Consider the following 23,010-nt stretch of genomic DNA (forward strand, 5'->3'; position numbering starts at 1 on the left):
TGCTCCCATCCCCCTGATCCCGGCCCCTGCTCCCATCCCTGTGCTCCCTTCCCCCTGCTCCCATCCCCCTGATCCCGGCCCCTGCTCCCATCCCCGTGCTCCCATCCCCCTGATCCCATCCATCCCTGTGCTTCCATCCCTGTGCTTCCATCCCTGTGCTGCCATCCCTGTGCTCCCATCCCCCTGATCCTGGCCCCTGCTCCCATCCCTGTGCTCCCATTCCCCTGATCCCATCCATCCCTGTGCTGCCATCCCTGTGCTCCCATCCCCCTGATCCCATCCATCCCTGTGCTGCCATCCCTGTGCTCCCATCCCCCTGATCCCGGCCCCTGCTCCCATCCCTGTGCTCCCATTCCCCTGATCCCGGCCCCCTGCTCCCATCCCTGTGCTCCCATCCCTGTGCTCCCATCCCTGTGCTGCCATCCCCCTGATCCTGGCCCCCATCCCTGTGCTCCCATCCCCCTGATCCCAGCCCCCTGCTCCCACCCCTGTGCTCCCATTCCCCTGCTCCTGGCCCCACCGTTCCCATCCCCCTGCTCCTGCCACCCCATTCCCATGCTCCTGTCTCCCTCATTCCCATTCCCCTCCTCTTGTCTCTCCTGTTTCCATCCCCTGCTCCTGTCTTCCATGTTCCCATCCCCCTGCTCCTGTCCCCCCACTCCCTCCCCCCTTCTCCTGTCCCCTCCATCCCATTCCCAGTGTGGGATTCCCAGCTGCAATCCCTCCAAAACCCTCCTGCCCACCACAGCTGGATTCCAGGGTGTGTCCCTCCTGGACACAGCCGTGTCTGTCTCCCATCCCCGTGTCCCTGCCTTCCCCACGTGGGTGTCCCCAAGCCCAGGGGTCCCAGCAGGTGACCAGCAGCCCTGGGACCATCCATGCCAAAGGAGCCCCCAGGGATGGGAGCAATTCCAGGATGGGGCAGCCACGGCTTCTGGGCAACCTGTGCCAGGGCCTCCCCACCCTCACAGCCGGGAATTCCTTCCCAATATCCCACCTAACCCTGCCCTCCTCCAGTTTAAGGCCTGCAGGGAAAACAACCTTAGTGTTGGTGCCACATTTCTGTGTGAGAGCTGGAGAGAACCAAGGTGCTCAAATCCCTGAGGAAGCACAGGCTCCATCCCGGCACCCCCTGAGCTCCTGTGGGCACCATCCTGCCCCCAACACCCCCGGGGCCTGTTCCCCACCCTGACACCCCTCAGGGAAGGGGGTCTCTGCTCTCCAGCACCATGTGGAGCAGCTGATCCCAAGGAGTTGGCTCCAACCTTGGCTCCGGTGGGAAAACAGAGCTGGTGTCCTGCATCCCAGCAGGGGTTGGGATCTGCCAGAGCCCCCCTGACCACCTGCATCATTTTTTAATAACAGTAATTTTGTTTCCAAAATGAACTGTGTGTCCTGCCTGGATAAAACCAGCTTAGGTCAGGAACTTCCATCTTTCTGAGGAATATCATTTTCCCAGATTTCAGCTTCCACTTTTCAATAACATTAAATTCTGTTGTCTTCAGCCTCATAAAAAAAAAACCCCAAAGGCTTCAAAACGCAATGGCAGCAGAATGCTCAGCTTTGTGAGAAGTATCTGCACCAGTGAAAACTAAAAGGGAGCCTGATGACTTTTCCTTCCTCCTGATCCGCTCGGATCCCTGGTGTTGAACTGCAGGTTTTCCAGTGCCTGGCTTTGGAAAACTCGGTTTTAATGGGCTGTCAGGACAGAGCCTGTTCAGTGGCTGGTTGGTTAGGCGGGACTCAGTAGCTCAGGGGACACTGAGCTTTACTCTGAGCTCTGCTGAGCTTTACTCTGAGCTTTACTCTGCCTGTTCTTCTCCCCGGACCATCAGCCCCACCCGCAGCCGTCGGCGCATCCCGGTGCTTCCCACTCAGAGCTGCCCGTGCCTGGCACAGCCACATCACCCTTCCCAGCGCCGTCCCTCCTCACTGGTGCCACTACAGACCCTCTGGTGGCTCCCACCCCTGGGTGACACGTCCCCCCGGCCCAGGGAATCCCGAGATTCACACCTACCCTTCTTCCGAACCACTTCCTCCGACTCCGGCTTGCGGCTGACGGACACGACCTTCATCACCAGGTGGTTCCCCCCTTGCCGGATCAGGGACACCACCTGCTTGTGCCCCACCTTCACCACGTTCACACCATTCACCTGGGGCAGAGCAGAGACACCGTGAGAGCTGCCTGTCGGGAAAACTTAGGGATGTCACCCCCAAAACCACATTATTTTGCACCTCTCCCTGGGTTTTTTTCAGCCCGGGACTCTTGGAAGTCACCTGCCAGTGACCACAACCTTTTCTGGAGGAGGTGGACATCCCCCTTGCAGCTGAGCTGACAAGGCAGATCAACTAAAAAATGGGTGTTTCCCAGTTTTTCCTGGGCACTAATTCATCCCTGGAAGGGTTCAACATCCCTGGAAGTGCCCAAGGCCAGGTTGGATGGGGCTTGGGGCAACCTGGGCTAGTGGAAGGTGTCCCTGCCCATGGCAGGGGTGGCACTGGATGGGCTTTAAGGTCCTTCCAACCCAAAGCATTCCATGATTCCATGAGGCTCCTGGATCTGCAGGACTTGAGCTGTGCCTCGGGTGTTCCAGAGGTGCTGGAAGAGCGACTGATCCAACAGCTCTGAGGCACCGACCCAAAAATAACCTGGAAAAGGCAATCTCAGCACTGGGGGATGGACCGAGGAGCCAGAACAGGGAGTAACCAGGGAACAGGGGACAGGACAAGAGGAAACAGGCCCCAGCTGTGCCAGGGGAGGGTCAGGCTGGACATTGGGAAAATTCCTTCCTGGAAAGGGCTGCCCAGGGCAGGGCTGGAGTCCCCATCCCTGGAGGGATTTCCAAACCCTGTGGATGTGGTACTTGGGGACATGGGGCAGTGGTGGCCTTGGCAGTGCTGGGGGACGGTTGGATTTGGTCTCGTGGGCTTTGCCAACCTCGGTGATTCCATGATTCCATGAACACAAGGGTCTCACAGACCCTCACTCTGGGTCACATTTCGGTGCTGAACTAAATTCTGAAATGGACCATCCCTGTTTTCAGAGCTGCAAAGCTTCGGAAATAATCCTTTTACTTCAAATATCCAATCATCCCATTGATCCAATTTTGTTCATAGTTGATTCCATAACGATTCCATTTTCACCAAAACACGTGTTTTCCTCAGAAAATGTGACTCTGATCCAATTACCAACCTCCTCTGGTGAAATCAGCTCTTCATCTTGGGGTTTTTTTGGACAAATGGGGTGGAATGGATTGAATCCCAGAGCGTGGTTATCCTGTATATCCTCCTCCCAAATGATCCCAAATTTCCTTTATGAAGTTTTCTGCTGGCAATGACATCCTCCTTTTTAACCCTTTATCCACTGCCTCCAGCACCTGATTGTTTAATTTTCTTGCCAGCAAATGATTTCACCCTCACAGGTTGGGAAATAACTGGATCATCCCTCTGCCTCTTCCCAAATCCAGTGCTCTGCCAATCCTGGCACTGCCCCAGGATCACACAGCTGAAAACTGCAAATATTGGAAAACCACCACCTGGAAAATGCTCAGAGCTTCGGTTACTGATGGCCTGGGAAGGGTTTTGTCACCTGCATGGGACACTGGGACATCACCCTGCTCCTTCCCAGGGAATAGACCTGGAACAGCCCGGTGCTTCCAGCTTTTATCATGGAATTCCAGGATGGTTTGGGTGTGAAGGGACCTTAAAGCCCATCCAGTTCCAACCCCTGCCATGGGCAAGGACACCTCCCACCAGGCCAGGAATGACACCTTGCAGAAAGCAGGGAAGAAAAGCAGCCAAGAAGCTGGAATGACACAGGAGGTCAGGGATGGACGTCACCCAGGAAAGCTGATCATGGGGGAGACCCGTCAGGCAACTGCTTGGACTGTGCAAGAATCCCAGGATCCCTGAGGTTGGAAAAGCCCTCCCAGCCCATGGATCCACCCTGGGCCCCATCCCCACCTTGGCCCCCAGCCCAGAGCACTGAGTGCCACGGCCAGGCCTTCCTGGGATACCTCCAGGGATGGGCACTCCAAACCTCCCTGGGCAGCCCCTGCCAAGGCCTCCCCACCCTTTCCACCAACAAATTCCTCCTCAGCCCCAACCTGACCCTCCCCTGGCCCAGCCTGAGGCCGTTTCCCCTTGGCCTGTCCCTTGTTCCCTGGCAGCAGAGCCCGACCCCCCCCCGGCTCCCCCCTCCTGGCAGGGACTTGCAGAGCCAGAAGGTCCCCCCTGAGCCTCCTTTGCTCCAGGATGAGCCCCCCCAGCTCCCTCAGCCCCTCCTGCTGCTCCAGACCCTTCCCAGCTCCCTTCCCTTCCCTGCACACGCTCCAGCCCCTCCAGGTCTCTCCTGTCTGAGGGCCCAGAACTGTCCCCGGGATTCCAGGGGGGCCTCCCCAGTCTGGGAAAAACCCCCCCAATTTCTGACAAACACAAACCCTGATCCAGCCCCAGTTCCTGGGGGTGCCCTGGGTGAACCTCAGAGCCACAAACAACTCCTCGGAGCAAAGTTTTTGGCAAAATTCCAGACCCAAACGGAGGGAATGGTGTGCTGGGGAGGCGAGCTGAGCTCTCAGAAGATGGTGTGAACATTCCCTGCTCCGTCTCTGCCTCAGAGCTGAGTCAGTCTGGGATGAGAAACTGGCGCTGAGATCACCCAGAACCGGGGCTGGATCTGCACCCCCAGGGAGGGGAGCTCCCACCAAACCCTCCTCGGGCACTTCCCAGTGGGAAGGAGCCTCAATCCCAGCCTGGAGAAGCCACAAGAGACCCCGTGTGTGGAGATGGAGAGGGAAGAGCAGCTGCTGAGTGCAGGTGATCCGAGATCAGCCACCCCCTCCTCCAGTATGGAATGTCAGCTCTGGGAGCACAACTCCATCTCCCACAGGAGGAAGAAAAGCACTTTGACACGAAAGAGGAGGCAGAAAATGAACAAAACAATCAACTCCAGCTCCCTGAGCAGAGCCAGGCAGGAGGACTCCGGTAACGCACAGAAATAAGGAAAAATTCCAGTTTTTTGGACCCAGGGCCTAACGAGGATGCCCTGCTCTTGCTTTAGGTTTGGAAGGAGACAATAAATCATGAGTCAAATCGTGCAGAAAGGCTCTTCAAAACATTACAGAGAGAAATGTGTCACAACCTGGGCATTAAAAACTGAGCAGCCAGACGAGGCATCGACCCTGAGGAGATCCAGGATGATCCCAAACTGAGAGGAAAGGGAGACAGATACAGGCACAGGGAGGAGCCACCAGCATGATGCTGGACGTGGACCTGGTGGGTCCAGCTCCAGACAGTCCTGGAGTTGATATTGAGCTCTTGAAATTGTGAGTTTGGTGCACAGGAGCAGCCAAAAAAGGCAACAAAAGCTACCAGGGAAGAGGTGGAAAGGGAGATGAGACGTGTCACTGGGGGCTCTGCATGTGCTGGGAGCTGCTCTGGTTCAGCATCTCCAGGAGGAAGAGGTGGAGGTGGAGTAGGACCAGAAAAGGGCGATTAAAATGGTCAAGGGGATGGAGCAAACTTCCCTACGGAGCCAGGCTGGAAATATCAACCACTGGAACGAGCTGCCCAGGGCAGGGGGGGAGCCACCAGTCCTGGAGGGACTGAAAAGCTGTGTGGATGTGGCACTTGGGGACATGGGGCAGTGGTGGCCTTGGAAGTGCTGGGGAGCAATTGGACTCCACAATATTAAGGGTCATTTCCAACCTCAACGACTCTGTGGTTCCATGACTTTCTGGTTTGGAGATGCCTCAGGGAGGTGCATGGCCAAGGTTTACAAACCCCACCAAGGCAGTGGGGGTGGTCCTGCAACCCCCAAATCCCACAGCAACAGGAGCTGGAGGCCACAGGAGCCACGGAGAGGATCAGCACTGGCAGACTCAGAGAGGGCTGGGATGAATTCCCAGAGAGCAGGTCCGTGCCCAGACTGCAACAGGACCAAGCAGGGACAGCCCTGCTGATGTGGCCAGTGCCATGACATTGGAATCTGGAAGGGACAAGGGCAATGGACCACTTGGAATGGCCAGGAAATGTGATCTCCTTAAGTAATCTCCTTAATTAATTACAATTAATCTTGTAATGCCACTGTCAGGGAGGGGGAACTGGGCTAATGGCCCATCATCTGCTCCCGTGGGACATCTCCCACTCAGCCTGATCCCTCCCAGCTGACCAGGAGGTGAAGCTTGGAAGTCTGTCATGGGAGACAAAGTCCCCCTTCTCCTGACCATGATTCAGTTGGGTTTTTTCAATCCCAGGATCCCTGAGGCTGGAAAAGCCCTCCCAGCCCATGGATCCACCCTGGGCCCCATCCCCACCTTGGCCCCAAGCCCAGAGCACTGAGTGCCACGGCCAGGCCTTCCTGGGACACCTCCAGGGATGGGCACTCCAAACCTCCCTGGGCAGCCCCTGCCAAGGCCTGACCCCCTTTCCAGCAAGGAATTCTTCCATGTTCCTTTTCCAGCCTGAGCTCTTCTTTTTGGCACAGATTTGCAGGTGCTGGATGAGTTCCATGGATTCTGAGTCCTACGAGCCCCTCTGCTCTGGAGCCAGGCTGGGAGAGCTGGGGGGGTTCCCCTGGAGAAGAGAAGGCTCCAGGGAGAGCTGAGAGCCCCTTCCAGGGCCTAAAGGGGCTCCAGGAGAGCTGGAGAGGGACTGGGGACAAGGCCTAGAGGGACAGGACACAGGGAATGGCTTCCCAGTGCCAGAGGGCAGGGAGAGATGGGATATTGGGAAGGAATTGCTGGCTGGGAGGGTGGGGAGGCCCTGGCCCAGGTTGCCCAGAGAAACTGTGGCTACCCCTGGATCCCTGGAAGTGTCCAAGGGCAGGTTGGACAGGGCCTGGAGCAACCTGGGCTAGTGGAATGTGTCCCTGCCCATAGCAGGGGTGGCACTGGACGAACTTTAAGGTCCCTCCAACCCAAACCATCCTGGGATCCCATGTGGCACCTTGTCCATACCCTCATTCCATGTCTGTACAGAAGAAGCCTGACCTATCAGTGAAACACCTGAATCCCACATTCCTGGCAATAAGAAGTTCCTTGGAGGAAAAGAAGCCCTGGAGGCTGAATTGAGCCTGTCCTGCTCCAGAGCTCCATTCTGGCCCAACACCAGGACAGGGCCACCAACCAGGACAAACACAGACCATGGTACAGCTCGGGGGCTTTGGGGGCAAACCTTCACCAACAGGAAGAGAACAGAGTGTTCTGGAATGCCAACCTCAACATTCCAGCCTGGAGAGAGGATGCAGGATGACCCAGATCCCAAGATGCTCCTGCTGAGAACCTGAGCCCTGAGCTGTCTTTCCCAGCCCTCCCGGTCACTCCCATTCCCTGGGCACAGGATGCACTGGTGCAGAAATGGGATTTCACTACAATCCATGGCTGTGCTTATCCAGGGAATCTCTGCCCATGTGCTGAGACCTGCACTGAGCTGCCTCCCTCCAGACTGGCAATGGAATTCCATACCCACACTCCAGAATTCCGTCCCTCTCTGGCTGATCAAGGTGGATTCCTTGAGCCTCAAACCACTTTCCAGCTGGTGAGTCATTCCAAGAGCCCTTCAGAGTCCTGCCTGGCAACGCTGGATCCATCCCACAGGGCTGGATCACGAAGGGAGGGTTGATCCATCCTCCAGAGCTCCAACCAGATGGGAAGTTCATGGAGCTCTGGAAGTTTGTCCTTCTCACACACAAAGGATCTGCCACATCCCACACAGCCAACCATGGATAACACGGGAGAAACCTGGCCTTTGCTGAATTCCCTCTTCCCAGGGTAATTCCCAGCCCTCCAACCTACATTCCTTGCTTGCAGCCACATCACCTGGCAGGGTCTGCTGGAATGGGAAAATCCCACTGCCCTGGAGCAGCTCCTCTGCTGTTTGTGATACCCCCAATCCATATGGACACGGGGTTTGGGAACACTGAGAGAAACCACGGAATCATGGAATCACTGAGGCTGCAAATCCCTCTGAGACATCGAGTCCAACCCTCCCCAGCGCTGCCAAGGCCACCACTGTCCCCTGTCCCCAAGTGCCACGTCCACAGAGCTCTAAAATCCCTCCAGGGATGGGGACTCCAAACCTCCCTGGGCAGCCCATTCCAATGCTTTACAACCCTTTCCAGGAAGGAATTTCCCCATTATCCAACCTGACCCTCCCCTGGCACAGCTGGAGGCCGTTCCCTCTCCTCCTGTCCCTTGTTCCCTGGCAGCAGAGCCCGACCCCCCCCCAGCTCCCCCTCCTGTCAGGGAGTTGTGGGGAGCAAAGGTCTCCCAATCTTAATTCCTTTATTTGTACCTAAGCCCCAGAGTTACCAAGGAATCCAAAACCTCCTCCACGAAGGCCCAGGATTCCATGGAGCAGGTGCATCTCCAGCTCCAGCTCCCACAGAACCCCCCCGGGGATATTAATTGTATTTTCCATCTCTAATTCTTCGCTGATTTAATTAATTGCCTCGTTATTGACACTCCAATTTCCTCAATCACCCATTTCATCCCCTCCAGAATATCAGGATGACACAGTCCCTCCACCCAGCCCTCGGAATGTCAGGGATGAGCACGATTCCCAGGCATCACCAGCAGACAGCCCCTCAGCGAGGCTCTTGGAGATACTTTGGGATCTGTTATTCAAGCCTGTTAATTTGGGGCTGTTTATTTTTAGCAAATACTATCTCACTTTCTCCTTGGTTACAGCTGGGAAACTTTCTGTTCCAAGCACATCATATGGAGAGATACATCCTCCTGATTTGTTCCAAACTCAGAGCAGAACATTTCTGCCTTTTTTTCCTTTTTTTTTTTTGCACCAGAATATACAATTTTATCATTTGCATATGGAAATGGAGCTCGACCAGCCCCTTTTTTTTTTTTCATCTCCTAATGCTCTAAAATTTCTTATTATCTTTAAATACTGGCCTTTGATATTTCCTTTGGCTCCTCTTCCCAACCTCCTACACACTGGAGCTCAAATTATCCGCATTTCCTTCTCCTTTCCTTGCTAACCTTTCCAGCAGGGAGGGATCCGGGAATGCTTCCCTTCTCCTTCATCCCCACACTCCAGTGGGTGAAGTCTTGCCCAGCAGATTTTTCCCCCCCTGATTTTTGGGCTCCATTTAGCAGCATGTCCTCAAAAAACCTTCGGATTTTGACGACTGGGATCACGGGATGGTTTGGGTTGGGAGGGACGTTGAAGACCACCCAGCTGCAACTCCAGGGACACCTTCCACTGTCCCTGGTTATTCCAACCTGCCCTTGGACACTTCCAGGGATCCAGGGCAGCCACAGCTTCTCTGGCCAACCTGGGCCAGGGCCTCATCACCCTCCCAGCCAGGAATTCCTTCCCAATATCCAACCTAACCCTGCCCTCTGGCACTGGGAAGCCATTCCCTGTGTCCTGTCCCTCCAGGCCTTGTCCCCAGTCCCTCTCCAGCTCTCCTGGAGCCCCTTTAGGCCCTGCAAGGGGCTCTCAGCTCTCCCTGGAGCCTTCTCTTCTCCAGGGGAACCCCCCCAGCTCTCCCAGCCTGGCTCCAGAGGAGATATTCAAAGCACATGAGATTCCCAGGACACATTCCCCGAGGGAGTGACCGTGGCCAGAGCAGGTTTTTTCCTCACCCACAAGGAAACAACAACAAAATAATGGAATCACACAATCCTTGAGGTTGGAAAAGACCTTTAAGATCATCAAGTCCAACCACCAACCACCACCATGTCCATGTCCCCAGGTGCCACATCCACGTGTTTTTTGAACATTCTCAGGGATGGTGACTCCACCACTACCCTGGGCAGCCCCTTCCATTGCTTTCCAACCTTTTCCACAAAGAAATATTTCCTAAAATTCAACCTAAACCTCCCCTGGTGGTGTTGGGGTTGCCCCAGAAGCTTCTCACTGCTCTGAGATCCCAGCTCGATATTAATTCCCATTTCCTTTAACTAAACCTTTTGTACAACTGTGTTATCCAGTCCTAAATAGTGAAAACATGCAAATTTATATCACTGCAATAATTTATACCCACAGATTTATCTCCATATGTCAACCCAAGTCCTGGGTGCCCACTTCAAAATGATCAATGAGTGTCCAACATGGAAGTGAACACACAAAGGCTGTTGTTACACCACAGGAAGAAAACCCAGGATTTAAACCCTGACAGGCTCAAGGGGAGACACAAGGCTGGACACTATGGATTGTGCTCTGGAATCCTGGTTGGATTTTTAAAAAGTCCCCCACACTGACAGGTCTAATCCAGTCCTAAACTGGGCAATTCCCCGGCCTGGAGCCGTCCCACTGTCCTCAGGTGAGCAGGAATTGCCTGATGGTGTAACTGTTGGCATGTTTTTCATGGAATCATGGAATCACTGAGGTTGGAAAAGCGCTCTGAGATTGAGTCCAACCATCCCCCAGCACTGCCAAGGCCACCACTGACCCCTGTCCCCAAGTGCCACATCCACAGGGCTCGGAAATCCCTCCAGGGATGGGGAATTCCAAAGGCAACGTGGGGACATGGGATCCTCCTGATCCACACCCGGAGAGCTGCTGGCAGCTCCATCCCCTGGGGACCTGGATCCCTGCTGATCCACACCTGGAGGACTGGGGAGGCCCCCCTGGAATCCCGGGGGCAGTTCTGGGCCCCTCAGACAGGAGAGACCTGGAGGGGCTGGAGAGTGTGCAGGGAAGGGAAGGGAGCTGGGAAGGGTCTGGAGCAGCAGGAGGGGCTGAGGGAGCTGGGGGGGCTCATCCTGGAGCAAAGGAGGCTCAGGGGGGACCTTCTGGCTCTGCAAGTCCCTGCCAGGAGGGGGGAGCCGGGGGGGGTCGGGCTCTGCTGCCAGGGAACAAGGGACAGGCCAAGGGGAAACGGCCTCAGGTTGGGCCAGGGGAGGGTCAGGTTGGGACTGAGGAGGAATTTGTTGGTGGAAAGGGTGGTGAGGCCTTGGCAGGGGCTGCCCAGGGAGGTTTGGAGTGCCCATCCCTGGAGGTGTCCCAGGAAGGCCTGGCCGTGGCACTCAGTGCTCTGGGCTGGGGGCCAAGGTGGGGATGGGGCCCAGGGTGGATCCATGGGCTGGGAGGGCTTTTCCAGCCTCAGGGGCTCTGGGATTCTGAGGAATGTGGTGACAGGCACACAGGCACAGCTCCAGCACCCGGGACAGCGTCAGGAAGGGCAAAGCCCAGCTGGAGCAAAGACTGAGAGCAGACTTGAGGCAGAACAGGGATATTTTTAGTGGCACAGTGGCACCAAAAGGAAGTTCAGGGAAAATGCGACTCTGCAGATGAAAAATCAGCCGTGGAGGAGTTAGACAGGACCAAAGTCAGGCTTAGCTTGGCTTTTTGTCTCAGTGTTCAGGGACAAAGTGAGCTCCCAGAGCTCAGAGGGGAGCAGACAATGGAACAGGAGCCAGTGGGGAAGCAACAGGTCAGGGAATTCTTGGAAGAGCTGCTGCCTCCATTGGAGGAATCCAGAGGCAGGCATGGAGCTGCTGCCAGGGCTGGAGCCCCTCTGCTCTGGAGCCAGGCTGGGAGAGCTGGGGGGGTTCCCCTGGAGAAGGGAAGGCTCCAGGGAGAGCTGAGAGCAGCTGGGGGGGATCTCTCCAGGTAACCCCTGCTCTGCATTCCAGAGCCCTGGGATGAGTCTCCATCCCTGTTCCAGGCCCCTGGGATGAGTCCATGGGGAGATCTCTCCGTGTCAGCCTGTGGTCCTACAGGAACTGCTGCCTGCAGGGCTGTGGGACTCATCCTGGAATGCCAGGAACAGCATCCTGGGATGGTGCCAGACCTTCGGAGGTGCTGTGAGAGGACCAAATGCAGGAAGACCTTGGGCAGCTACTGGAGAGACTGGGAGTGCTGGGAACTTGTTACTGGAGAGACTGGGAGTTCTGGGAACTTGTTACTGGAGAGACTGGGAGTGCTGGGAACTTGTTACTGGAGAGACTGGGAGTGCTGGGAACTTGCTACTGGAGTGACCAGACTGGTTTGAGAGTTGGCTACTGGAAAGGCTGGAGCTGACAGCAGGGAACTGGTTTGTGTTGGTGCCAGAGACATCTGGGAACTGGAGACAGGACTGGACAGACCGAGGGTCCATGGCCTGGGGGATCCATGTGTGGGTCAGATCCTGCTCCAGGTGGTCCATCCTGCCCCTTTCCTGTCCCCAGCAGTTGGGCTCTGAGATCCAGGCAGTGTCCTGCCACTGGTCCCTGCAGGAAGGAGCCATTTGTGGCTCCAGAGCTGATCCAGCAGCTCTCACGTGGAGACTGTCCCTGTCACCAAACACTTCCCAACCTGGAAACGCCTCTCAGGGCTTCCCACCTGGTCTGGAATGCAGACAAGGGGTGACCTGGAGAGATCCCCTCCCACTGACTCATCCCAAGGGTCTGGAATGCTGACCAGGGGTGGCCTGGAGAGATCCTCTCCCACTGCCTCATCCCAAGGGTCTGGAATGCTGACCAGGGGGCTGATCCAATTCTTTATTGGGATTTGCTCACTCCAGTGTGGAATCACTTTACACCTCCTTCCCTGTCCAGCACTGACCTCCAGGACTAAGAAACCCTTAAAGCTAAAAGAATAAAGATTAATTTCACCTTCATTTAATAATTATTTAATTAATTCTTTCATTTAACCTCTAAAGGACAGTCTCAGGTTAGAAACGAGGCATCAAACTCCAAAATCCCACACACTTTCCACCTAAACCGAACACCTCCCTAATCCAAACACCTGGAAAGGTCAGCGAGGGCGTTCCCAGAGACCTGCCCGAGGGTTTCAAGCTCTGTGCCAACATCTCCCTTTTGGAATATCCCCCTTGGAATGTGGCTCTCCACTGCGGCAGAGCTGCTGTGCTCATTCTAAAGCCACCTCCAGCTTCCCTTCCCGGGAAACCACTTACGCTTGGCAGCCACGGGGGTGGTCAGCTCAGCTCCTCCTGCTGCTCCAGAGGGAATGGGAACCAGGAAGCACAGTTATTTTATTCTGCAGCTCAACATCCAACTGGGAAGGAGGGGAGAGGGCCGAGGTTCTCCCACCGACCCGCTCCCCACGCCCCACGTGCACCTGAAAGTTCCTGAATCCCCTGCTCTGTGATATTCCTGAAATGCCTGAGTGGGAAAAGGAATCAGCTCTGGAAGGGTTTGTAGGTTTTGGGATCGTTGACCCTGCAGCCTTCCCATCAACTAAACATTCCATGGCCGAGGAAAAAGGATTACCAGAAAGGTCCCACAGAGCCCTGGTGGGAGCTGGGGGCTCCTCAGCCACCTCCCTGGCACAGGGGTGAGAAATATCCATGGAAAAGAGCCTTTTAAAAAGATATATTTAGGCTGGAAAAGCCCTCTGAGCCCATTGAGTCCAACCATCCCCAACCATCCTGCCAAGGCCACCACTGCCCCACGTCCCCAAGTGCCACATCCACAGGGATGGGGACTCCCCCCCTGCCCTGGGCAGCTGTGCCAGGGTTGGGCAGCCCTTTCCAGGAAGGAATTTTCCCAATATCCAGTTTTCAGCACAACCTTCAGACTCCCCAAAGCAAATCACCGGAGCTGAGCTGGCCAAGCACCAGTACCCACCCGTGCCAGCAGTGCCAGTAAGACCAGTTCAGTTTTATTCCCAAAATCCCACATCTCCCCCTTTTCAGTATGAAGCCATTCCCTGTGTCCTGTCCCTCCAGGCCTTGTCCCCAGTCCCTCTCCAGCTCTCCTGGAGCCCCTTTAGGCCCTGCAAGGGGCTCTCAGCTCTCCCTGGAGCCTTCTCTTCTCCAGGGGAACCCCCCCAGCTCTCCCAGCCTGGCTCCAGAGCAGAGGGGCTCCAGCCCTGGCAGCAGCTCCGGGGCCTCCTCTGGACTCTCTCCAGCAGCTCCACATCCTCCTGCTGTTGTTCCCAGGGCTGGAGCAGCTCTGCAGGGGGGTCTCTGCTGAGGGGGCAGAGGGGCAGAATCCCCCCCTGCCCTGCTGCCCATGATCCCTGTGGGATCAGCCCAGGGCACGGGGAGTTCTGGGCTGGGTCATGTCCAGCCTCTCACCCACCAACACCCCAAGTCCTTCTCCTCAGGTCACCCCCAGGCTGTGCTAATCCATGGTCACTCCACAGACTCCACATCCGTCCAGCCTCATCCCACCCCTCCTGCCAGCAGCACTCCCTTGGAAGGGGGAAGGATCTGTCCCACATCCCTTCCTGCCCCAACGCTGCACATCCTTGTTGGAAACCAACTCTCTGGGATCCTTTGGAACCAAGACACGGAACAGACCAACCGAGTGACCAACACTTTGACCATTCTTTGGCTGCCTCACTGGAAGAACCTCTTCTCCGGCCTTCAGAAACCCAGACCTGGCCTGTTCACCCCAAACCCACCCAGCTCAGGACACCATTGTCACCTGCAGGTCCCACAGCAACATCTCCTCCACGTTCCTCCAAGCCCTAAAGCACCAACTGATCAAGTGGTTCCCTCTTCAGAACCACTCCTTAAATCAGCCTCTGCTGGGGGAGCAGCCGAAATGTCCCCGTCACGAGTGACACAGCTGCCACCACCCGCCTGGGAGAGGCCACACGTCCCAAAACACCTCATGGGGGACAAGAACCCCATGACCAGGCGGGCCCTGGAGGACGCCGTGGCCACACTCACCTCGATCAGAAAGTCCCCCGTGCGCAGCCCCGCTCTCCAAGCGACTCCTTCCACGTCCACTGATTCCAGGTACTGGAGCGCTGGGAAGGCCGGGGTGGGGGTGAACTCCTCGATCGGGGTTTCAGCTGCAAAACACAAAGGCAGGGAGGGGTTGAGGGGGTGGCCGAGAAAGCCCCTGTGTTGGTTCAGACGCGTTCAGTGCCCGTCCAGGGCATTCCCAGCCATGGGATCATTGGGATGGAAAAGCCCATCAGACCATGGAGTCCAACCGTCCCCAGCTCTGCCAAGGCCACCACTGACCCCTGTCCCCAAGTGCCACATCCACAGGGCTTGGAAATCCCTCCAGGGATGGGGACTCCACCCTGTGCCAGGGCTGGAAAACCCTTTCCAGGAAGGAATTTTTCCCAGTATCCAACCTGGCCCTCCCCTGGCACAGCTTGAGGTTGTTTCCCCTTGGCCTGTCCCTTGTTCCCTGGCAGCAGAGCCCAACCCCCCCTGTCTCCCCTCTCCTGTCAGGGACTTGCAGAGCCAGAAGGTCCCCCCTGAGCCTCCTTTGCGCTGGATCATCAGGCCCAGACAAGTTCTCATGCCCCTAAATTATCCCAAAAATGCATTTTAAGAGCTGTGTCAACCCCCTGATGAATCAGAGAGCCCATGGACAGCCTTGGAGTGCATCTCCTTTGATGTCAGGTCACTCCAGCCAACGCCACCCACACTCTCCTCCATTTCAGAGTCTGTAGACCCTGATTTCACGCACACAAAGACAATTCCTCCTTTATTCTTTATTTACATATTTTAGGCAAGATTTTTTGCACTCCATGGCCCAGCACCACCCCAAGACCAACTTCTCCTGACAGGATGTTAATGTGCTGAACCATCTCAGATGCTTTTTCACCAACAGCTTTCCACGACTCCTCCCCTTCCACGGGAGCCAAGCGGCAAAGAGCTGACAAGTCACCCTCCCTATTTTTAGAAATGCCAACGGAATGTTCGATTCCCGAGGGACCTCCCCGGTGATAAATTCAACCCCCTGGCCCAGCGTTGACCGGCAAGTTCCCTGAGCGCTCTGGAGTTCAAAGAGCCACCGAGATTTGGTGCAAAACAAGGGGCGCCCCTTAGGCCAGACCTGAGTGGAGAAGGGGTGTGAGGTGCGAGGTGGGAAAAAGACCTGGAGGGTTGAAAACCAGAAGAGGGGAGATTCAAATGCTGTGAATGTCAAGTAAATTATTTCCATAATGCTAATGAGACATATGGTCTCTGTGGAAAAGCAGCACGAGGCGGGACCCGGCGCTGCCCTCCCGGATCACACGCGCCCGAATTAAGCCACGGAAATGTTAAAGTCAAATCCTGATCCCTGGGGAGGGTGGAGTTGGACAGATGACAATTTAATTGGTTTCCCAGCCAGGAGAAGGAGACTGATGTGAGCAAACTGTGTTATCACAGTGGCTGCTCCCCCCACCCCCCGCTGCATTTCCCAATGGAAAAATCCTAAAGCAGATCAAAATCCTAAAATCCTGCCTCAGCCACCAAGGATGCTCTTGGGAATTCATGGAATCCCAGGATGGTTTGGGTGGAAGGGACATTAATGCCCATCCAGCGCCACCCCCTGCCATGGGCAGGGACACCTTCCACTGGCCCAGGTTGCTCCAAGCCCTGTCCAACCTGCCTGGGACACTTCCAGGGATCCAGGGGCAGCCACAGATGCTCTGGGAAATTCATCCCTCACCACCTTGCCATCCACGAATTCCTTCCCAATATCCCATCTCTCCCTGCCCTCTGGCAGTGGGAAGCCATTCCCTGTGTCCTGTCCCTCCATCCCTTGTCCCCAGTCCCTCTCCAGCTCTCCTGGAGCCCCTTTAGGCCCTGCAAGGGGCTCTCAGCTCTCCCTGGAGCCTTCTCTTCTCCAGGGGAACCCCCCCAGCTCTCCCAGCCTGGCTCCAGAGCAGAGGGGCTCCAGCCCTGGGAGCATCTCCGGGGCCTCCTCTGGACTCTCTCCAGCAGCTCCACGTTCTCCTGCTGTTGGGGACACCAGAAACCTTCAGCAGTTGACCTCCTGATTTAGGTGCAACCACGGAATCATGGAATGGTTTGGGTTGGAAGGACCTTAAAGCCCATCCAGTGCCACCCCTGCCATGGGCAGGGACACCTTCCACCAGCCCAGGTTGCTCCAAGCTCCATCCAACCTGCCCCTGGACACTCCCAGGGATCCAAGGGCAGCCACAGCTTCTCTGGGCAAGGATATAATCCAAGCTATCACCTGACAGGGCATTCAGATAAAGTTAGCAGAGCAGATCCCAGCTCCCAGCCTGTTCTCTCCGTGTTATCCACGTGTCACTCCAGGCACAGCACTTCCCGTGGGCTGGAACCTGCAGCGAGTGCACGTCGTGAGACACGAGCTGGGAAAGTGTCACTGGGGCCTTAAAGGCTCAGCAAACAAGAAAATGAATCCTGAATTAAGAGCTGAATCCTGAATTAAGAGCTGTATCCCCGTGGAACAAACCCCAGGAGCACCATTTAATCCAGGATGGGGACACACGGAGACAGGGGAAGCGACACTGCCTGGAGTCCCAGGATTTGGTCACAGGGAGTGGGAAAGAAGCTCTAAAAATGGACTTAAACATGAATTAAACCTCTTCTCCTTGGAGAGCAGGTTTGGAGGGATGACTGTTCCCAGTGTCTTCAACATCCATGGCAGGCAGTGGATGGAGAAGCTGTGACCCCCATGGTCACAAAAATCATGGAATGGTTTGGGTTGGAAGGGACCTTAAAGCCCATCCAGGGCCACCCAAAGATTTTTGCCAAAGCCAACGACTTTAAATCTCCCAACAACTTTCAATCTCAGGAAGCAGAATTTGCACCTCTCAAGGAGCCACCACAGCTCTGGTTGTGCAATTTGGACACCTCCTGGCCTTAAAACCCCCTCAGTGTGGGCTGTCCCACAGCAGGAATTCCAACTCCAGCTGTGGGAGAAGACCTGGCAGAGCTGGATCACCAGGAAGGCCTGGGGGCAACAAATCCCATCCTGGAGGCACCAAAATCCATCCTGGAGGCACCAAACCTCCTCCTGGGGGCATAAAATCCCATCCTAGGGGAATCAAACCTCCTCCCAGAGCCACCAAACCCCATCCTGGAGGCACCAAACCCCCTGTTGGGAACGGGGTGGTCAACATGGATATTTTAATTATTCCTGAGCAGGGTCTGTGCAGTCGAGGCCTTTCCTGCTCCTCACCCCCCTTTCCTTGGGGCAGGGAATTAAAATCAGCTCCTGAGTGCTTAAATTCCTAAGGTTCCTCTAAAAGAGTGGGATAATCCAAATTCCAGACTCTGCTGGGCCTTGTTCCCGGTTTTCCCTTAGATCTCCACAAGGATCACACCACCCTCAACAGGGATGACCCAACACCCCCAGTCCCAATTCCTGTCCTTCCTGAGGGTCACCAAGTGTCCCAGGACTCCTCTGCACAAGAGCCAAGGTCTGGAAACCATCGGTGAGGTCTTCATTTCCATGATGATCCCAGTGTTGTATCCCAAAGTCTTGCTGCAGGGCTTGGGAACAACATCCCCACTTCCCAGACCAACGAGAAGATCCTTGAGCTCTGACTGCACTTCCTGCAACATCCTTCCAGGGTTGGGAAGGGGGTCCTGAGCTTCTCACAGGACAGGAAAGGACTAAACCACTCTCAGAGGATCCACTGATCCCACAGATCCCGGCAAGTGCCGAGCCCTTATGGAATTCCCTGAGGGATCCAAGTGTCTGTGATCCCAGTGGCTCTGGCTGGGATGAAAACCCAACAGCTGAGGCTGAACAGCAAACTGGAACCTTCCTGTGAGGAAACGTGGCAAAACCAGGTGGAATCAGGGAATCCTGGAATCCCCGAGGTTGGAAAAGCCTCCAAGACATCAAGTCCAACTGTTCCCCCGAGGCCACCACTGCCCCACAAGTGCCACATCCACAGGGCTTGGAAATCTCCAGGGAAGGGGGGACTCCATCCCTGCCTGGGCAGCTGTGCCAGGGCTGGAAAACCCTTTCCAGGAAGGAATTTCCCCAATATCCAACCTGACCCTCCCCTGGCCCAGCCTGAGGCCGTTTCCCCTTGGCCTGTCCCTTGTTCCCTGGCAGCAGAGCCCGACCCCCCCCGGCTCCCCCCTCCTGGCAGGGACTTGCAGAGCCAGAAGGTCCCCCCTGAGCCTCCTTTGCTCCAGGCTGAGCCCCCCCAGCTCCCTCAGCCCCTCCTGCTGCTCCAGACCCTTCCCAGCTCCCTCAGCTGCTCCTCATTGGAATTGTGCTCCAAGGTGGGACCAACACCGGGCACAGGAGGGGCACTGAGGGGCAGAGGAGGATAATGGGGGTCTCTGGGCTCTGGGGACCAGGGCAGGCACTTGCTCCATGAGCAGCAGGATCTGGGAGCTGTGGCAAGGTGGGATAAACCTGGAAAGACAGGTGTGGATCCCGTGTTGAGGCAGATGCAGGTGAAGCTCCTGCCTGGGGAGAGGTGGGTGATAAAAGATGGATGCTTTGGGAAGTATCAGGAGCAAACTGAGCCCTGCAGGGGATCAGCATGGAGTCTCCTTCCCATGGGATCAGCTGCATCAGGAGACACACAAACCACAAGATGAAATAACCTTGGAACTTTGGGAATAACCTGGTTCTCCCCAGACAAACAGACAAAAGCTCTGCCCTTGAGCAAAGTCTTGGAGCCATTTTCTTTTCCTTTTTTTAATACATTGTTTGTACTAATGGTGATATCCTTGTTATCCGTAAAATCATGGAATCCCAGAATGATTTGGTTTGGAAGGGACCTTAAAGCCCATCCAGTGCCACCCCTGCCATGGGCAGGGACACCTTCCACCAGCCCAGGTTGCTCCAAGCCCCGTCCAACCTGGCCTTGGACACTTCCAGGGATGGGATCTACTCCTTCCTTAGAGTGTAAATTCCCAAGTCAGGTGTTCCCTGTGCCTCTGCTCCCACAAAAACCCACTACAACCAGATGCCAACGGGCACTGACTGGCCTGGGAATGCTATTCCCCTGCCCAGGAATGGGCAGAGTGGATTTGGAGAGTGGATTTGGCAGTGTGAGGAGCAGTCCCTGCAGGAGCTGTAACACCCTCTGCTCACAGGATGGCCCCAGCTCAGGAATATTTTAGGGATGAAATGACCAAACAGACAGTCCCTGATGGGTTGGCCGGGAAGAGGGAGATGCTCCAGTTTGGGTATGGAAGGTTTGACTGGTGAGTTCAGGATCCCAGAACCCCTGAGGCTGGAAAAGCCCTCCCAGCCCATGGATCCACCCTGTGCCCCATCCCCACCTTGTCCCCCAGCCCAGAGCACTGAATGCCACGGCCAGGCCTTCCTGGGACACCTCCAGGGATGGGCACTCCAAACCTCCCTGGGCAGCCCCTGCCAAGGCCTCACCACCCTTTCCAGCAACAAATTCCTCCTCAGCCCCAACCTGACCTTGTTGTAAGCCAAGAAATGTCTTTCAGCACCTTGAGCAGGTCTCTGATTTGAATGTGTGACAGGTTGGGACCTCTCTGGGCCAAGGGATGGAGAAGTGAATCCTCTGGCTCATCACAGGGTGAAGGGGCTGCTCCAGCCCCTCCCATTTGCTCCACAGGATTCTCTGATCATGGAATCCCGGGATGGTTTGGGTGGGAAGGGACCTTAAAGCCCATCCAGTGCCACCCCTGCCATGTGCAGAGACACTTTCCACTAGCCCAGGTTGCTCCAAGCCCCGTCCAACCTGGCCTTGGACACTTCCAGGGATCCAGGGGCAGCCACAGCTTCTCTGGGCATTCCCAGGCAATGGCTGCAGGGAAGCCCCAGGTCCAAATGCTGCAGCTCATCCCCTGCAGAGACCAGGATGAAATAAAATAAGCTCTGTCCAAAGGCTCAGCTGGTCTGACTGGGATGTCACCTCCTCCGGAACGGGGCAGAGGTGGAGATGGGACAGGCTGGGAAGGGTTGGTTCTCCAGGATGGTGCAGAGCCTGAGCCCTCTTCCTGGAGGTGTTCACAGGGACAAATTCGGGCTGGGGAAGGAACGAACCCTCAGCAGGACTGAGAGAAGCCAGGAAGGATTTTCACACCCTCCCTGCAGCACGAAGAGCAGATTCCTTTGAGGATCATCCAGCTGAGTCCACAATATCCATCTCCCACCCCTGCAAGGGATGATGCTCTGATCCCCCCATTTCCAGACCCCTTTTCCTCTTTCACACCACGATTCCTTAAGCGTTTTTCCCTAAATGGAGTAGTGGTGACACCGACGGGGCCACGCTGAGAGTCCCAGAGCTCCTTCCAGCCCAAACCCCACGGAGCACCGGGATGAGGGGCTGGGAAACACCGGGGGGATCTGATCCACCACATTCCCCTCCCTGTGGAGGGAACGCTGCTCCCTGAGGGGCTCGGGGAGCCTCCCAGACCGTGCCCACGCTCCGACGGCTTCCACGCCACGACCCTCTGCAGCCACGCGCTTCCCGGTGCCCTGCAGCACTGCCAGGATTCCCAAATCCCACACAGCCACACGCCCACTTCATCCGCTCCCGGTCCTGCCTTCAGCCTCGGCAGACAAAGGGAGAGGCAGAGCCTGCAAACGTCGGGAGGGCACAGAAGAAAAAATAAAAAAAAAAGGGGGGGAAAAATGGGCAACGGGACTAAATGTATCCGTTTTTCCCAACACAATAGGGGCAAGATCGATCCGGGAAAAAAAAATGGATGCCATTTTGAGCCGTGAAGTTTCACTTCATGCTACACACGGACAGACACGTATGTCACATCCATAGGGAAGGGGAGAGAGAGAGGGAGGAAGAGACAGCAACCATATTCCAACAGGGATGCAAACACACCCACCGGCACCGAGCCCTTCCACGGGCAGAACAAAGGCGATCCAGGAATCCCCCCCAAAATTCCCCCCCCGGAGATCAGAGCCCGAATCCGCAGCCGCACCGAGGTCCGGGGAAGGAGCAGCACTACCCAGGGAGCTGCTTCCAGCTTTCCCTCCCACACCTTGCTACATCCTACACGGAAGGGACAGAGCTGCACCATTGCTCCCCTGCTCCCACTGTCCCTCTGCTTCCAAGAGCCTGGAAGTGCCGGGGAAGGACAGGGCTCTCCGGCCGGAGGCGTTCCTGCCTCCCGAGCACGGGAGCTGAAGCCCGTTCCCTGTATCCATACGAGCACATTCATTCCCCGTCCCCGAGGGCCTCTTTTTTTTGCAGCACAAAGATGGATTTCTGGCAGGAGAAGCCACAGGAACCACCCACCCCAGGTCCGGCCACGGGAGCACCCCGGGGCGCCCCGGGAATGAGCGGCACGGGATCCAAGGGACGGTGGGAGCCGCGGGACACACCTCTCCCGGTTTTCCCTCGGGAACCCCAGCACGACCAGGGCTCCTCAAAGGACCCCCAACTCCCCACAGCCAAAGTACAGCGGAAAAACTTGCAGCATTTGAACCGAAGACGCCACGGGGCTGCAGCCGGGTCACGCTCCCGGGGAACAGGGGGGAGTGAACATTCCCGGGATCTCAAAGCCACGAAGAGCAGCGTCCGCACCAGAACCCCCCGGAAAGTGTGAGCGACGCCCGCCCGCCACGACGGCACCCGGGCAAGGAGAGAGCCGGAGAAGAGAGTCCCCTAAAGAGCCCCTAATTCCCTGGGCTGCCGGGCACGGGAATTTGGGGATCCGGAGCCCGGGCAGGGTGAGGAGAAGGCGCTTCCCGCCCCAGCCCCAGAGCCAGCGAAAGAAGCAGCCCTTACCTTTGGCCCCTCGCAATACAAACCCGAATCCCTCATGCTCCCTCTTCTGCAGCACGGCCGTCTTCTCCTCAATGATGTAGTCACTGGGCAGGAAAGAGCACAAGAGAATGATGCCAGGGTTAGATTTCAGCACCATGCTGCCAGGCGGAGGTGGCCTTTGTGCCTGTGACAAGGAGACCTCTTCTCATCCACCGTCTCATCTCAGCGGGGAGTTGGGCTCAAGCTGCTTCCCCTCCCCTCCCTTTTGCCCAAAGTCAGAATGAAAAAAGATGAAAAGCTACTTTCCCTCAGCGTGGAGGAGGAGGAGGAGGAGGAGGAAAGCCCCGGCTGCCTGGATCACCCTGCTGCCCACCGGGCCCCCTCGCAGTCACCTGCATAGGAATGCAGGGATACAGATCCCCTCGGGATCCCCTTTAAAGGCTGCCCGGAGCGTGGGGGGGCATCGGGGGATCGGCTCTCTCAGACTTCCCGGGTGCCTCTCACGCGGAAAAAAAATCGGCTGCTCGACGAAAAGGAGAAGGTGCCTCTTTGGTGAGTTGAGCACGGCAGAGTTTAAATCCTCATCCCGGCGCTCGGATCTTCTCCTAAAATCCACCCCCCCCCTCCCCTCCCCGCCGCGTTGCTAAGTGACGGTCTGCCAGGAGCAGGGGGGATGCATTTCCTTGTCCCACTTTAACA

At 56.4% G+C, this 23,010-nt stretch overlaps 1 protein-coding gene across 1 annotated transcript in view; it reads right to left on the bottom strand.

The window, feature by feature from the left end:
- Positions 1 to 23,010, bottom strand: part of SHANK3 (SH3 and multiple ankyrin repeat domains 3) — a 242,417-nt gene that overhangs the window by 35,728 nt on the left and 183,679 nt on the right. Inside the window, 3 exon segments of the mRNA XM_032688085.1 lie at positions 2,018 to 2,153; positions 14,585 to 14,709; positions 22,333 to 22,415. Coding sequence (XP_032543976.1) covers positions 2,018 to 2,153; positions 14,585 to 14,709; positions 22,333 to 22,415 — 344 coding nt within the window.

The sequence above is a fragment of the Chiroxiphia lanceolata genome, chromosome 5, assembly GCF_009829145.1.
Source record: "Chiroxiphia lanceolata isolate bChiLan1 chromosome 5, bChiLan1.pri, whole genome shotgun sequence".
In the NCBI taxonomy this organism is placed as follows: Eukaryota; Metazoa; Chordata; class Aves; order Passeriformes; family Pipridae; genus Chiroxiphia; species Chiroxiphia lanceolata.